Source organism: Orycteropus afer, unplaced genomic scaffold, assembly GCF_000298275.1.
Source record: "Orycteropus afer afer isolate SDZICR_OR568_19922 unplaced genomic scaffold, OryAfe1.0 scaffold00088, whole genome shotgun sequence".
Lineage (NCBI taxonomy): Eukaryota > Metazoa > Chordata > Mammalia > Tubulidentata > Orycteropodidae > Orycteropus > Orycteropus afer.
In genome coordinates, this window is record NW_006921675.1 from 5,343,255 (window position 1) to 5,360,280 (window position 17,026).

General features: G+C 41.4%; 1 protein-coding gene across 1 annotated transcript in view; it reads left to right on the forward strand.

Moving 5' to 3' along the window:
* ARG2 (arginase 2) overlaps positions 1-17,026 on the forward strand; it is a 37,918-nt gene that overhangs the window by 18,564 nt on the left and 2,328 nt on the right. The window contains exons 3-7 of the mRNA XM_007942307.2: positions 8,221-8,398; positions 12,672-12,831; positions 13,704-13,798; positions 14,203-14,307; positions 16,172-16,308. Of these exons, the coding sequence (XP_007940498.1) occupies positions 8,221-8,398; positions 12,672-12,831; positions 13,704-13,798; positions 14,203-14,307; positions 16,172-16,308 (675 nt within the window). The remainder of the gene's footprint in view (positions 1-8,220; positions 8,399-12,671; positions 12,832-13,703; positions 13,799-14,202; positions 14,308-16,171; positions 16,309-17,026) is intronic.

A 17,026-nucleotide genomic window follows, 5' to 3' on the forward strand; every position in this document is an offset into this window, starting at 1 on the left:
AATGGTTGTACCATTTTACAGTCCCACCAGCAGTGTATGAGAGTCCCAATCTCTCCACAACCTCGCCAGCATTTGTTATTTTCTGTCTTGTTGAACTTTGTCTTCATTCTTTAACTCCCTGTTATGACTTCCTGGGTCATCAATGCAGTGACACTGGTTTTGCTGAGCTCTTCAGCCTCCTGGTCTCTAATCCAGTGGACAGTGCAACATTCATCTTATTTGATGCTGTAAACCATTTCTTCCTTAGTATCAGTTTCAATAGAAACTAACACTACTCTCTTGGTTTTAACTCTTCAGGTTCCTTTGCTAGATAGATCCCCTTCTTCCCCCTACTCCTTAAATGTTGGTGTTTCCCGGGATTCTGTCCTCGATCATCTTGCTTTATACTGTCTTGGTTGGCAGTCCATTTTTGTGACTTTACTGTCACCTGTATATTGATGCCACCTAAAGGTTTATCTCAACAGTTTATCTCTTCTCAGCTCCAAAACCTTTATCTCCCAGGTACCTTTTCAGCTTTTTGCTATGGAAGTGTTTGTTCAATGACAACAAAAGTAAGAGAATAATATAATGAACTGGATATATCAGTCACTTAGCATCTTAAAAAACCAAAACCAAACTCACTGCCCTCCAGGCAATTCTGACTCATGGCAACCCACATTGGGTTTCTGAGATGGGGAAGCAGATTGTCTCATCTTCCTTCTGTGGAGTGGCTTGCATGTTTGAACTGCCAACCTTCTGGTTAGCAGTCAGAATGCCTTAGGCACTGTCACCAGAGCTCCTTCCTTAGTCATCAATAAATGGCTATCTTTTTAATCGTACTCTTTGCTCTACCTCGAGATCGTTGGAAGCAAATCACAGATGTCATATTATTTCATATGCAAATAGTTCACTGTACTGTATTTTTGTGCCAATAAAGCTCAAATAATACTGTTTTTTTGCAAACGATACAACCCCCTTGTGTGTTAGTTTCTGTGAGCGTTATGCATGTTATTTAGTAGGCTTGTTATATGCAAAAAAAAAAATACATTATATCTTCAAAAGATAAGGATTCTTTAAAGCACAACCAAAATACTATTAGCACCCCTAAAATACATTAAGTTAGTATTGAACATCCCATCAGTGTTCACATTGCCCAGTTGACTTACACTTTTTTTTTTGTTTTTTGTTTGACCAGGGATCCAGATAAGGTCCATATTAATTGATAGGTTTCTCTCTCTTTTTTTCCCTCTTCATTACAGTTTATTTCTAGAATAAACAGGTCATTTGTAGAATTTTGCTCAGTTTGGATTTTGCAGATGGTGTCCCCATGGTGTAGTATGACATGTTCCTTTGTCTTCTGTACTTCCTGTAAACTGGTAATTAGATCTTGAGGCTTGGGCAGATTTAGGTTCCATTTTTATTTATTTTGGCAAGGCTGCTTCATAGGTGATGGTGTACACTTCATTTAGAAGCGACGTTACCAGTGTTAATTGCCTAGGGTTGGCCCATTAACTTGTTTCCACATATTTTCAGAAATAGAGTCTCTTAGCTAGTGCTGCTGTAACAGAAATTCCACATGGATGGTTTTAAAGATCAGATACTTAGTTTTTCACAGTTCAGGAGGCTAGAAGTTTGAATTCAGGGCATCATCTCTAGGCTGTCTATTTGTGGGCTCTGAGAGAAGATCCTTGTCTCAGTTCCTGTAGTGCAGCATTCCTCAGGTCCTTGGTGATCTCCATGTGGCATCTATCTTTCTCCACTTTGTCCTTTCCTGTCTGTGCCTAATCTGCTCTTTATATCTCAAGTAATGAGGTGTAGAATACTCCCTACATTGGTAGGGCCTTATTAACATAACAAAGAAAACCCTATTTCAAAATGGGATTACCTTCACAGGTATAGGAGTTAGGATTCCAACACATTTTTGGGGGGCTAAAATTCAATCCGTAATAGTCTCTAACACCTCAGTGACCAACATATCCAAAACCGAGCTTCTTGTCTTCTCCGTCTCCCTTCCCCTGGTCTTTTCCGTCTCTGGTGGTAGCAGAGCCAGAAAGCTGGAGGGCAGATCTCTGTCTTTCCCCCAGGTTCCTCTCAAGCCAGTTGTTCTGTCCCACTGCCTTATCTTTACAGCTCCTTCTGGGGCCTCTTCTCCAGGCCAGACCCTTTTCCACACGACTAGCAGAATAGAGATCTAAATGCAGATGTGATTAGTCACTTCCTGACTTGAAAACCTTAGGAGCTCCCTAATGCATTTTGGTTCTGATCCCTGTTCCTTCCTCCTGCCTTATCTCTCCACAGTCCTGAAGGAACCCTGGGCTCAAGGGAATGCTCAACTAGTTAGTAGGGGTGAAGGTACTATGTACCTCTTATGCCCGGTAAGCTCTTCTTCTCCTTTTTGCCTGGCTAATAACTTTGACTCAGATATTGCCTCTTCTGAGAAGTCTTCCTGGCTTTCCTGGTCTGAGTCAGCACCTTTCCTCCCTTCCCACTACACCGTGCACAGCCATATCACATAGCTCTGGACTTGACTGCCACTTTCTCTGTCTGCCTCTTCTGCTTTGAGCTCCTTGAAGGCTGTAATCATACCTTACCTCTATATCCTTAAAGGGAGCTCTGGTAGCATAGTGGCTAAGACATTTGCCTGCTAACCAGTTGGCTGGCAGTTCAAACCCGCCTGCCACTCCTCGGAAGGAAGGTTGGGCAATCCTACTTCCGTAGTGATACTGCCTCGGAAACCCAAGGAGGGGTCGCTATGAGTCTGGTTTGACTCGACGGCACATAACAACAACATAACAACATATCCTTAAAACTCATAGAGTGCTGGACACTCTATGTACACTTAAGTACATAGTAAATTTTTGTTGAAGCAAGAAAGGGGACAGAACATTGCAACTTTCTTCAGTACTTTGTTCACATCTTGACCCATGGGATTTTTCCCAGATAACTGTTTCTTTTCAAATTGACTGGCTAATCAGAAGCCACCTGCCTAATTCTTGGATTTTTAAGTATATATGACTCAGTAATTGTCATATATCAAATTTTATTAATTCTTACAAAGTGATTGGCTACCAGTTGATAAATTTATTCATGCTAAATGTTACTAGGTTACAGTGGACAGTTAGTAACCCCTTTTTGAAACATGGTTATTTTTAACCAACACATGAGTAGCTAATGATAACCACTTTTTTAGAGTAAGGTTGACCTCTCTAGTTACTTTAGACAGATGGCTGCATTATTCCTTTGTTGTTCAAACAAGCACAATTTAGAGGCTTAGAACCTCAGAGATTATTATGGTTGGTTTATATAGTTTAATCCTTGTATACATTTACTTAGGAGCTCTGGTAGCATAGTGCCTAAGGCACTTGACTGCTAACCAGAAGGCTGGTGGCCACCAGCCACTCCTCGGAAGGAAGATGGGGCAATCTGTTGTTGTTGTTGTTGTTAAGTGCCGTCAAGTCGTTTCCGACTCATAGCGACCCCATGCACAGCAGAACGAAAACACTGCCCGATCCCGCACCAGCCCCACAATCCCTGCTATACTCGAGCCCATCATCGCAGCCACTGTATCAATCCATCTCGTTGAAGGCCTCCCCCTCTTTCGTCGACCCTCCACCCTACCAAGCATGACATCCTTCTCCAGGGAATGGTCCCTTCTTACAACATGACCAAAATAGGTAAGACGAAGTCTGGCCATTCTTGCTTCCAAGGAGCATTCTGGCTGCACTTCCTCCAGGACAGATCTGTTAGTTCTTTTAGCAATCCATGGTACTTTCAGCATTCTTCGCCAGCACCACAACTCAAAAGCATCAACTCTTCTTCGGTCTTCCCTATTCATTGTCCAGCTCTCACATGCATACAATGTGATTGGAAATATCATGGCTTGTGTCAGGCGCACCTTAGTCCTCAAGGAGATATCCTTGCTCCTCAGCACTTGAAACAGTTCCTTCGCAGTTGACTTTCCCAATGCTACACGACGTCTCATGTCCTGACTGCTGCTTCCGTTGGCATCGATTGTAGAACCAAGCAATGTGAATTCCTTGACAACCTCAAGGGGCAATCTACTTCTGTAGTAATACTGCCTCGGAAACCCAAGGAGGGGTCACTATGAGTTGGGTCCGACTTGACGGCACATAACACCACCACCACTAATGACCAAACTCTCTTAAAATTGAGAGTATGTTAATAAAACAGGTGTGGTCATACTTAAAATTTGAAGAGAAGACAGAATCTTCTCTGCTCTCTATCCTCTCAACCCCCAAGAAGTACGAACCTCTGAATAGGAAAAGAAAACATCTGTGTGACCCAAGGATTGAGTCACAGCAGGGTGTGATTAAATTGGCCTTGCTTGTTTATATCCTTTCATAGGGAATATAGAATTGTGTTTGAGAGTTGGACTCCAGGAGCCATTTCAGTGAGAAATTAGTGGGCCTGTGTTTGTTTGCTGCTTCCTACCCCAAACTCTGTTTTTATTCAAAGTGTTGTTGTTGTTGTTGTTATGTGCCGTCGAGTCATCCCCGACTCATAGCGACCCCTCCTTGGGTTTCCGAGGCAGTATCACTACGGAAGTAGAATTGCCCAACCTTCCTTCCGAGGAGTGGCTGGTGGGTTTGAACCGCCAGCCTTCTGATTAGCAGTCAAGTGCTTTAGCCACTATGCTACCAGAGCTCCTTTATTCAAAGTGACACAGTCATATTAAAAGAAGTTTTGGGAAGTCTTAGGTTACACCATCAATTTCAAGGGAAAGTAAAAAAGGGTGCGGTGGAGAGAAGAACCACAAAGATGCCTCATTCATACAAATATGTAATCTCTACCATGTATCAGGTTTTTTCTTATTATCTCATTTAATCTGCGTAACAACTGTGTGAGGTAGGACAGGCTTAGAAACTGAACTTGGTTAGAGATCTTAAGGAGCTCTGGTAGCGTAGTGCCTAAGGCACTTGACTGCTAACCAGAAGACTGGAGGTTCAAACCCGCCAGCCACTCCTCGGAAAGAAGGTTGGGCAATCTACTTCCGTAGTGATACTGCCTTGGAAACCCAAGGAAGGGTCACTATGAGTCGGGGCCAACTCAATGGCACATAAGAACAACAGAGATCTTGACTCTTCTAGGAAGTTAGGGGCCAGAGGGCAGAGACTTTTTCCTTTGCATTTGGTGTGGCATATTGGCACAGCTTGAGGTCTTGTCAATATGTGAATGACAGTAGATCTTTTGTCTTCAGAGAAGCTCAGTAATCTTGTTCTTAAGATTGACAGTCTTATTCTTGTTCTGAAGACGGACAGTGGTTGTGTTGCTGTGGCTTACAGAGCCAGAGGAACCTCCTTTTACCTCCCGTACCTTGCCTGTGCTGGAACCAAGCTGCTAAGGGTCTATCAGCTTACAGTCTGCCTTAGAAATCCTGAGCTGGCTCAGCATGATCTAAAAGTGCTTGGGGGGTTGACATGACTTTGGTTCAGAGGGGCACATGTTACTAAGTCTGTCTTCAGAAGGTATCTGTTCTCCTTGGGCAAGGACGAATTAGCAGGAAATATGTAACTCTAAGTCATCTCAGCTATATTTCTTGAGCCAAATTTTGGAGTTTGAGTTATATTTGATTTTTTTTTATTCTAGGATCACTTTCATGCAGAGGCATCACTGTCTTTGTATCATTTGAACTTGCATATGCTAGGTGAATGTGTCTGGAGCGACTGGCCTGGATTCCCCGGGTGACTTTCCCTCCTAGAAGCCCCACTGCCAACATCCCTGCTTCTCTCCTTCTCAGTTGTCATCTTCGCTGCTTACCAGTTGCTGAGGTAACAGGAGAGCAGAGTGGGAAGGAACAAGTTGAGAGCACTGGTTGGAACCATCTTCTTGGGGATTCTGAAGAAGTTAACTACAACAAATATGTCTTTTGGTGTGATATGGTTTTTTTACCTGATGCAACAAACTTAGCTCTAAAGAAGCAAAGAGCTGATTTTCAGATACCTCAAGACACATGGATGTTAAGGTCGCATAGCCTTTGGGAGTTACATGCACCAAATAAATTGGAAACCTCTGCATTTTATTGATGGAATTAAATGAATTTCCTTAAATAACAGTCTCTTCAAAAGTTACTACTTAAATCATACTTTGGGCATAAGAGAGAAGTTCTGCTTACTTCAAGTGGCCTGAATTAACCCTGGTATTCTTTTCTTTCCTAGTTTAGACCTTTAGTAATGTTGCAACTTTGTTTTCTAGGAAAACATTATTAAACTACAATTTTGAGGTTCTAGGAATCAGCAAGTGCAATCCTTCAAAATACTGAGAATTCTCTTTGCATGGAGCTAAATCTGCCATGGATAGTATTTGACTTTTAAAATCCTTTAGTACTCTCTCAGCATCAAATGAAAGCTCACAGTCTTAGCTTTTCTCCATGTTTACTGACTTATTCCTGATAAGTCATAAACATTTCCATATACCCAGAGACAGATGGTGAAGACTTCTTACTTTTATCCAAATCTAGTTTTCTGTCAGTGGGCCATCTAGGGCTCAGTGGAATCTTCTGGCAGTCATCTCTCATAACTTCCTGGAAGCCTTAGTAATAGATGGGGCCATCTGTAATTCAATGTCAGCAGTAGGGAGAGTGAGGTTGGAAAATACCTGGTTATATGAGTCCAAGGAGTATCAGGCTTGCTCTGAAACTGCTGTCTATTACAGTTGGAGCTGTTAAACCTTGCTGAGCTGCCGTTTCCTCCTCCAGAGTGTCAGTGTGATGCTAACAGAGGGCACGAGGATTTACACTTACATGTAAAGGGCCTAGCACAGTGTGGTATGTGGAGGCAGGCAGTTATTCTCCATTCCCTTCTTTCCAGTCACTGGCTTTCAGCATTCACTCATTAGTGATCAGGGCCCTGAAATTGAAGTGCTATTCACAGATAATGCTGAGGTCCCATGGGGCTGTATTGATTTTTTTTTCCCCCCCCACTGCTTGGTTGCATCATCCTGTTGATACACTTATGTTCTATCCTTCTACTCCCAAGGAGCCTAGAAAGGTTTATCAAAGGCAAAGGTGACATCTGGGCCTAAAAGATCAGACTTTTGTGTTTTTATTACTCTGTGTTTTTATTGCCAACACAGTGTTTTTATTACCAATACTGGGGAGAAAAGCCACAAGGCTGTGCCAATGTATAAAAACTTTACTTTTCTCACTGCAAGTGGAAAATGAGAGCCCTTTCAAATTGGTTCCTGGTGTCTTTGACCTAAGAGCTTCCTTGAAATTTCAGGTTCATCTTGTACTACAGTGCCTTCTTACAAGTGAGGAAAAGGCAGCAATGAAACCCTAGGAATCACCTGCCATAAACTCGCAGGTGAGGTAACTTGAAGTACAGAGTTAAAGGAAGAGACAGTTCCCACAAGCGTGACAGGCAGACAGTCCCTCCACATGACAGTATTTGCTCTTTTCATTAGTAACTGATTCATTAAAAATGACCATTTCTTACTCCTATTAAATGAGCAGAATTTGCCACAGCACTCTGGTAAAGTAAGTTTCAGTATGATCCAGTTCAACCTGCTCTTTATACAAGATTAACCTCCCATCATCCTTCCCACTTATCTCAAAAACTCTGGTTTATGGATTATAATTCATGTTCTCTACAATCTTCTATCACATTGTTGCAGCATTCAAACCCATTCCTAATAAATTGCTCAGCCGTTTCTAAACATGCCATGTACATTTCCTTTCAGGCCCTTGTGTGTTCTTTGGAACCTAGTCCTGGGTTTTATTCTCCTAGACCTCTGGGTGCTACAATGCTGTTGGTACAGTGGGCATTAAAGAAGAAAGCTAAGAGGCTGCATCAGGATGGCATAGTGCATTCACTGATTCAGCTCTGTAATGAATTAGAATAGTTAAAAAGGATATAAAATGGTAATCCTAGGGCAACTTAAGCTTTAGTATTTGAGATCTTAATCACTTAAATGTTATGGCAGAATTTGAAAAATGCTCATTTGGCAAATTGCTAGCTGTCCACCAGAATCCATTCTCATCTAATAACTGGACCTACATTTCCTGGCCAGTGTCGTTTGTAAAATGGGGCTCACAACTCAATCTGCTTACTATGATTGTGACAGGAATTGAGATAATCCTGCCACATGGTCATGCAGCATTTTCAATTTTACTCTGACAGAATGAGTACGTGTATTTTGTCACAAATGGTTATTTATGGTTCAGGCTGGTAAGAATTGGGATAGTTCACACAGTTAATCTTGTCATCCTTCATTTGTTTCCAGGCTGCCACCTAAAGGACTTTGGAGATTTGAATTTTACTCCAGTTCCCAAAGATGATCTCTACAACAACCTGATAGTGAATCCACGCTCAGTAGGCTTTGCCAACCAAGAACTGGCTGAAGTGGTTAGTAGAGCTGTGTCAGATGGCTACAGCTGCATCACGGTGGGGGGAGACCACAGGTAAGCTAGGAGGTGAATATTGGAGAGGCTGGGTTACATGGTGCTTTGGGCTAATCATTTAGCATTTTTGTCTTAGTTTCCTCATCTGGAGAAATAGAGTATGATGTGTGTAAATAACCGCATTTTCATGTCTAAGATCATGAGCTGCTGGAGTGGAGGCACATGTGGTTTTCTTTGTACAATATGCTGCCTAATAGGACGTGTCCATTCAGACAAAGCAAATTCAGAGATAGACCAAGCAAGGCTGTTAGTTACTATTTCACGCTGCTTTGTTGTGTGCCGTCAAGTCGGACCTGACTCATAGCGACCCCTCCTTGGGTTTTCGAGGCAGTATCACTATGGAAGTAGATTTCTTGAGAAACTATCTTAAGACTTTCATTTGATAAAGTCCCTGTTTTCAGGAAATCTGTGATCTATTAGGACTAGATGAAAAAAAAAAAAGAAAGGTGGTATCAAAAATAAAATAGTGAATTCTACAAGATTTAAGAGTAGAAGTGAACTTGGACTAGAGTTGTCAGATTTCACAGAGGAGTATGATTTGACCTAAGTAATGAAGGTTTTTGTAGTAGGAAAAAAGGCATCAAAGTACTAGTTACTCCTCCTAACAATGCTATGAGGTGGATACATTTATCTTAATTTATTGCCCAGAACATTGAGATCAAATAACTTAATCAAGATTGAGAGTCAGGTAGTAGTAGAACTGGGATTCAAAGTCAGTGTGACCTCTATGGCAATTAACTTCTCTTTCCAGAGCCAATCTAGCAGCTGTCCCGAGAGCTTCTCAGAGAATTTAACAGAAGTTAAATCTTTTTTTTTTTTTATTTTTATTACAACCACAGAGGCAGGTAGATTCCTTATTAGGTACAAAAATTCTGATAGGATAAGAAAATGGTCATCTTAGGTTCTCTACTAAGATTTAAGGAAATCAACCAGAAGGTGGGTCTCCTGGCTCCTAGTTGAGTGCTGTCTCTGGAAGGTCATTTGTCCAGTCTTTCTTCTGGTCACTTCTCATTATTTAGGGCCCTTTTAGCAATGTGCTTACCACAGGCCTTAGTTTCTTTTGCCTGTAGGTAGGTAGCTACAATGCAGTCCCGTCACTGCTTCACTTTTTTCCTGTTCAGTGCTGTAACTTAGGCAGTCTGGGAAATTCTAGAAAGGAAGGGATGAATATGTAACTTGGAACAGTTAGTAAACATTTTAAAGGAAGAACCATAGTATAATACAAACTATTTGTCCCCATAAACCAACTCAGACTTATAGAAAAGGAAGTAGAAGTCTGGAGAAATTGGGTGACTTGTTCTACATCATTTAGGCCTTCCAGGGCTAAAACCATAAAATTCTGACTTAATCCACTGCTTGCATTAGACTATGCTATCCCTCAAAGATACTTCCTGGCATGCTTGTACACGTCTATGCCAGGAAATTTGAAAGATAGCTACCTGGCCAACTGATTGGAGGAGACTCATATCTGTGCCCATTCCAAAGAAAAGGGATCCAGTGGAATATGGAAATTATTGAAAAATATCATTATCACATGCAAGTAAAATTTTGCTGAAGATAATCCAAAAACAGTTGTAGCAGTACATCAATAGGGACTGCCAGAAATTCAAAGTGGATTCAGAAGGGGACACAGAACGAGGGATATCATTGCTAATGTCAGATGCATCCTGGCTGAAAGCAGAGAATACCAGAAAGATGTTACCTGTGTTTTACTGACTACACGAAGGCATTGCATGAATCATAACAAATTGTGTTAACGAATCCATAACAAATCATAACCATGTGAATTACAACAACTTATGAATAACATTTTGAAAAGTGGGGAACTCGAGAACATTTAATTGTGTTCATGAAATCTTGTACATACACCTAGAGGCAGTTGTTTGAACAGAACAAGGGGATACTGTGTGTGTTAAAATCAAGAAAGGTGTGCATTCAGGGTTGTATCCTTTCACCATACTTACTCAACCTGTATGCTAAGCAAATAATCTGAGAAGCTGGAGTATATAAAGAATATGGCATCAGGATTGAAGGAAGGCTAATTAACCACCTATGATACGAAGATGACACAGCTTTGCTTGCTGAAAGTAAAGAAGACTTAAAGCATTTATTGATGAAGATCAAAGACTGTAGCCTTCAGTATGGATTATACCCCAACCTAAAACAAAAATTCACAACTGGATGAATAAGCAACATCACTGATGGTATCAAAGATTTCACTTAACTTGGATCCGTAATCATATCTATGGAAACAGCAGTCAAGAATCAAAGCACGTCTGCACTGGGCAAATCTGCTGCAAAAGACCTCTTTAAAATGTTAAAAAGAAAAGATGTGACTTTGAGGACTGAGGTGCACCTGACCCATTTTATCAATAGTCTCATATGCATGTAAATGCTGGACAGTGAATAAGGAAGACTAAAGAAGAATTGATGCATCTGAATTAAGTGTTCATGAAGAACACTGAAAATACCATGGACTGCCAAAAGAATGAATAAATTGGTCTTGGAAGAAGTACAGCCAGAATGCTCCTTAGAAGCAAGGATGACGCAACTTGGTCTTACTTACTTTGGACATGTTATCAGGAGAGACCAGTCCCTGGAGAAGTGCATAATGCTTGGTAAAGTAGAGCATCAACAAAAAAGGGGAAAACCCTCAACAAGATGGGTTGACGGTGGCTGCAACAATGGGCTGAAACAGCAACCATCGTGAAGATGGTGCAGCACCAAGCAGCATTTCAATGTTGTACATAGGGTCACTGTGAGTTGGAACTGACTTGATGGCACCTAATGACAACATCCCTCAAAGAGAGGTCCTGGAGCCTAACTGTGATTCATGCTATATTGACCAAGAAAGGTGGCTGCAGTTAGTTCCTAAGATGCTTAAGTTGTATTTCCTATCTGTCAAATGCTTTGGTTATGGGAAGCTGGGGCAGGACGCAGACAGACAAAAACAGAAAAAGTTCAGGATATTTAAATGCCTTGCTAATGTATATATGGGAGCTCTGGTGGTGAAGTGCCTAAGGCATTTGACTGCTAACCAGGCTGGCAGTTCAAACCCACCAGCCACTTCACAGAAGGAAGGTTCGGCAATGTACTTCCATAGTCATACTGCCTTGGAAACCCAGGGAAGGGTTGCTATGAGTTGGTTCCGACTCGACGGCAGTGAGGTGGTATGATGTATATAAGGTAACGTGCAGATTAACTTGTTTTCTTCATGGGGCTAAATGACATCTTCACACTTGGGTTTCCATAGTTAGTATGTCTTTAACATCTTTTATTTTTCAAGGGTTGGGAAGTAGGTTGGGAAGTACCACATACAATCTTTTTAAAAAGCTATGATGCTTTCTAATTTTTATCCTTAAAAAAATTAAGAAAACTGATTCTTTGGAAGTAATCATTAGATCTCCAAAGTCTTCCTTAAGAGGTATGAAGCATCATTTTTGTGAGTTGTGTACATACAGACTACTTTATTTAACTAAGGTGCACCTGACACAAGCCATGGCATTTTCAGTCACCTCATATGCCTCTGAGAGCTGGACAATAAATAAGGAAGACCGAAGAAGAGTTGATGCTTTTGAGTTGTGGTACGGCGAAGAATGCTGAAAGTACCATGGACTGCTAAAAGAACTAACAAATCTGTCCTAGAAGAAGTGCAGCCAAGAATGCTCTTTTGGAAGCGAGAATGGCCAGACTTTGTCTCGCCTACTTTGGTCATGTTGTAAGAAGGAACCATTCTCTGGAGAAGGATATCATGCTTGATAGGGTGGAGGGTCGACTAAAGAGGGGAAGGCCTTTAGTGAGATGGATTGACACAGTGGCTGCCAATGATGCGTTCAAATATAGCAAGGATCGTGGAGCTGGCATGGGACTGGCAGTGTTTCGTTCTGCTGTGCATGGGGTCACTGAGTTGGAGTTAACTCAATGGCACCTAACAACATTTAACTAGGTATCATTTCATTGAACAAATATTTGAGGTTCTTCGCTGGCTAATGGATCAAATGATATGAATCTGGGGCAACAATGACATCTGACACACTGCAGGGGTAATCAATTGTCAGTTTTGATCTTAAAAGTCTTCTATTTTCCTCTGTGTAACTCATCAGGCTTAGTCTATGGAAGCTGCAGCAACCCCTGGGACTCTGTCTCATCCAACATGTGCCTTAATCCAGAGCTCCGACTTTGCCCTAGGACAGAGTGCGAGCTGAGGCTATTTGTTATTGGTGAGGTTTGCCAAGCAGAGGGCTTTGAAGATTATTGTATTTGTTCTTTGCAGCCTGGCAATTGGAACCATTAGTGGCCACGCCCGGCACTGCCCGGACCTTTGTGTCATCTGGGTTGACGCCCATGCTGATATCAATACCCCGCTTACCACTTCATCTGGAAATCTCCATGGACAGCCAGTTTCATTCCTCCTCAGAGAACTACAGGACAAGGTCAGTTGGCTGAAGTGAAAAGAAAGTTGAATGGCTTCTGGGGATTATCCTGGGGTTTTAGTGTCTAGTTTAGCAAGATTTCTGTGAAGGACGGGTGAATGTAACAGGTGGTAGAAATGCTTACCATTCCTTCATTTGTTCATCAAACATTAGAAGGCCAGGGAGTCTGTCAGATGCTAGGGATACAGATGATGGTTCCTGTTCTCAGGGGAGCATATTATCTGGTATAAAAGCAAGCAGGGTGGTGATGGGTAGTAACTAGTGATTGATAAGACTCACAGCCTGAGGACTTCTTGGTTGAAAGCTGCCAGGCCACACCTCAGACCTACTGGTCTCAAAAACAAGGGAAACCATGATTTCCTCTGGGTAATATTTTTTTTTAAACTGTTCAGAAAAAATATAGACATGGGAGCCCATGTCAGGCATCGACTAGAATCGGTATATCCCTCCCCTCAGTGAGAGACCAAGTTAAACATGAACAGTACAAAGGTGATTCATTAGGCAGGATTCATGTTTTGGTTGTTGGCAACTTGAAATGGCAGCTGGGTTATGCTTTAAGAACCAATCTGTAAACAATTCAGTAATGTGCAGAGAGGTGGAAAGGGGCTAATGAGCAAGTATTACTGTTTTTTAGGTAAGTTAATGAGAAACTGAGGCCACTTTAGGAGAAGAGATTTTTTTATATTCTTATTGAGAAATTGATATTGTTTTTTTCAGCTGCCCTTCTGAAACATTTCCACTTATATCAGTTCCTTCCCAGATCAAGCCTTATGTTGCTTTAAACATATCCTATGGGTCTGAGGAGAAATCAAACAGCATATAGCGGTGAGACAAGAATTCTTGATTAATTCTGTTCATTCCTCCTTTCATAGGTACCACAACTCCCAGGGTTTTCCTGGCTCAAACCTTGTATCTCTTCACCAGATATTGTGTATATTGGTCTAAGAGATGTGGACCCTCCTGAACAGTAAGTTGATATGTTAGGGTTAGGCTTTGAATCTACTGTGGCCACTTATGTTCTCTTTGAAGGCATTCTGGTGGTGTGGTGGCTAAGGCATTCAGCTGCTAACTAAAAGGTTGGTGGCTTGAACTTACCAGGCGCTCCTCAGAAGGATGTGGCAGTCTGCATTGTAAAGATTTATAGCCTTGGAAACCCTGTGGGGCAGTTCTGTCTTCTCCTGTAAGGTTGCTATGGGTTAGAATTGACTCAATGGCGGTGATTTTTTTTTCTCTTTTGTTGTATATTCCATTTGAAAGGTTGATGCTTGACTTAACCTGTTGGTGGTCACTATAAAGGCAAAGTGCCTCTAAATTTACATTTGTAAAATTGCTTTTTAAACTAAGGACTCCTTCCTTTATATCTCACCACAGTTTTATTTTAAAGAACTATGATATCCAGTATTTTTCCATGAGGGACATTGATCGACTTGGTATCCAGAAGGTCATGGAACAGACCTTCGATCTGCTGATTGGCAAGTAAGTGATTACAACAACTTCTACTTCTAGGTCCCAAAAGGATAGGTCAAACTCCCTGCAATGAACAGCACACTTTACCTATCTCTCAAGGATAGCTTCTCTTTAAAATACAAAAAAACAAAGCATGTACATGTGAAAATTCAAATACTTCAGAACGAAGGATGTAATATGAAACATACCTAATCTTCCTCTGTGGTTGGGAGGGGATTTCCTTTAAGTCATTGTCCCAACCCTCTGCCTCATATGAATTTCTCTTCAGCTCCATTTCTAGTGCTTGCTGTCTTTCGCAATGAGAAGCATTCATTGTTCTCTTTTCTTCTGACCTTCACAATTACTTCATTAGAAGCGTATGAAGCAAATTTTGGTAGTACAGAAAGATGGCAGATGAGTCCTAATCTAATTTAAGAGCATTTTTCAAATTCTGAGCCTTTGTTTCTGGGTGATTAATGTCAGCACTGCCTCTGGTAGTATGCCATTTCTTTTTTTCCTCTGTCTTTTAAAATTGTATTTGAGTGAAAATTTACAGAGCAAACTTTCCATACAGGAGTTCACATACACTTTGTCTCATGACATTGACTACAATTTACCACAACGCAACAGCTCCCCTCTCACATCCTCCCGATAGTTATCTCTTCCCTGTGTCCATCCCTTCGTGCATTCCTGCCCCCTGAGCTGTCTCCCTGTGCATAAGCAGCCCTTCTTTCTTCCCTGATTGTTCTCTCCAAGGAGTGTATCTATCTCAGGTAATGTTCAAGTCACATGCCTGTCTTTTGTTTGGCTGGAAGCCACAGGTGTGGGTTCAATTCCAGACCTGAAGGGCAGCTAGGGGCCATAGTCTCAATGGTTCTACCAGGCTTTATCAGACCAGCAAACCTGGTCCCCCCTTTTTTTTCACCCAAATGATTTTGAGTTTTGTTCCACATTGTTCTTCCTCTCTATCCAGGATCTCCTACATAGATCTCCCCCCGAGTGGTTGACAGTGGTAGCCAGGCACCATCTAGTTCTTCTGGCCTCATAGTCATATAGGCTGAGGATCACATGATGTATCAGTCACTAGGATTAATTGTTTCCATGAGTCTTTGGTTTTCTTCATTCTTCTTTGCTCTGGACGAGGAGAGACCCATCGTTGCATCTAGATGGCTGCTTGGAAGCTTTTAAGATCCCAGTCACTACTCACCAAAGTAAGGTGGAACAATGTTTTGTGTAGTATGTTATGCCAATTGAGCTTGATATCCCCTGTGACTACGGTCCCGAGCCCACAGGTTCAACTAGTCAGTCCTTCTGGGTAGCTGGCTGTGTCCCTTGTCAGCTCTACTATACACCTGGGAATTCAGATCATACAAATACACTTATAGGACCATTGTCTAGTATGCCATTTCTTAAGCTGTTAAGAAATTTATTTGGCAAAGCATATTGTATGTTAGTTTCAACACTGGGCACCTGGGCTGAACTGAAGTTAGAACTGGAAGATTGCAGACATAAAAGCAGAGTTTAAGTTTAGTTGCTTTTATAGTCTTAAGATAATAACAAGAACTGTAACCTAGATCAGTCCTCCCTAAATTAGAACATATCAGAGCTCAAAATCACATGGAAGTGAAGAATTCCCTCTCCCTCTCCTAATAGTTGCTGAAGTAGAGGTTCTAATGCCCAGGATAAGCCAGAATAGAAATTGGGGTCAGGCAGTCTGAGGCGTGCAGAACAAATGTCAATTTCACGAACTAGTGTGTGGAAAGCTAATATGGAAATCTGTTGTATGAACAAAGTACAAGGACTGACAGCAATGAAATCAAGGAATCACAACCATAGGAAAGATCAAGGCCCAAGCACAACCAAATAATTGTTCTTTTATTCTCCTTCTTTCTAGAAGACAAAGGCCAATCCATTTGAGTTTTGATATTGATGCATTTGACCCTACACTGGCTCCAGCCACAGGAACCCCTGTTGCAGGGGGACTGACCTATCGAGAAGGCATGTACATTACTGAGGAAATACATAATACTGGTATGTACCAACCACCCCTGCAGCCTATTAACTAAGTAAGTATGCCAGAGCCTCTTCCTTGCAGGGGATCTTTTCTACTATTCTGTGTCATTGCAGACTTTGTTTTTGCTTGAATTATTATAGCTTAAACTCATATGGCCAAGCTAATGAGGGGATACAGCCATTCAGAGGCATGTTTGGACCAGGCTTGTACTGAAATACGCTAAGGTTAATACTGAATGAAAAGGTGTTTATGTCTCTACTCAATCACTTATTAAACATAAGAATAAACTGTCAAAGTGATACAGTTCCTTTTATCAGTATTATCAAAAGGAAGATTAAGAGCAAAAGGCAAGGTCAAGTAGCTATAATTTAAGTCAGTTAAATGGGAGTTGAAATTTGGAGTTAAAGCTTATCTTTTGAAGGTATTTGAAAGTTGGATACCACCTTGGGTCCTTTATAGTTTTTGCTCAGGCATATTTGGTAGGAGCTTTAACACTGGGATATTGGAGTTAGCAAGAGTGGCTGAAGGGGGTTAACTATGTTAAAACTCACGTTTTTTGTAAATAGTTTCCATTTGTCAGAAGCTTCTGGTTTAAAGGCCACTATAAAACTTCACTAACTGCCTCAAGATTGACATGTAGACAGAGAAGCATAGAGATCCCAGATTGAGTCTGGGAGCATGTGTTATAAGGAACCCTTGACTAGCTGGCATAGTAACAGATATTTGGCAAATGGT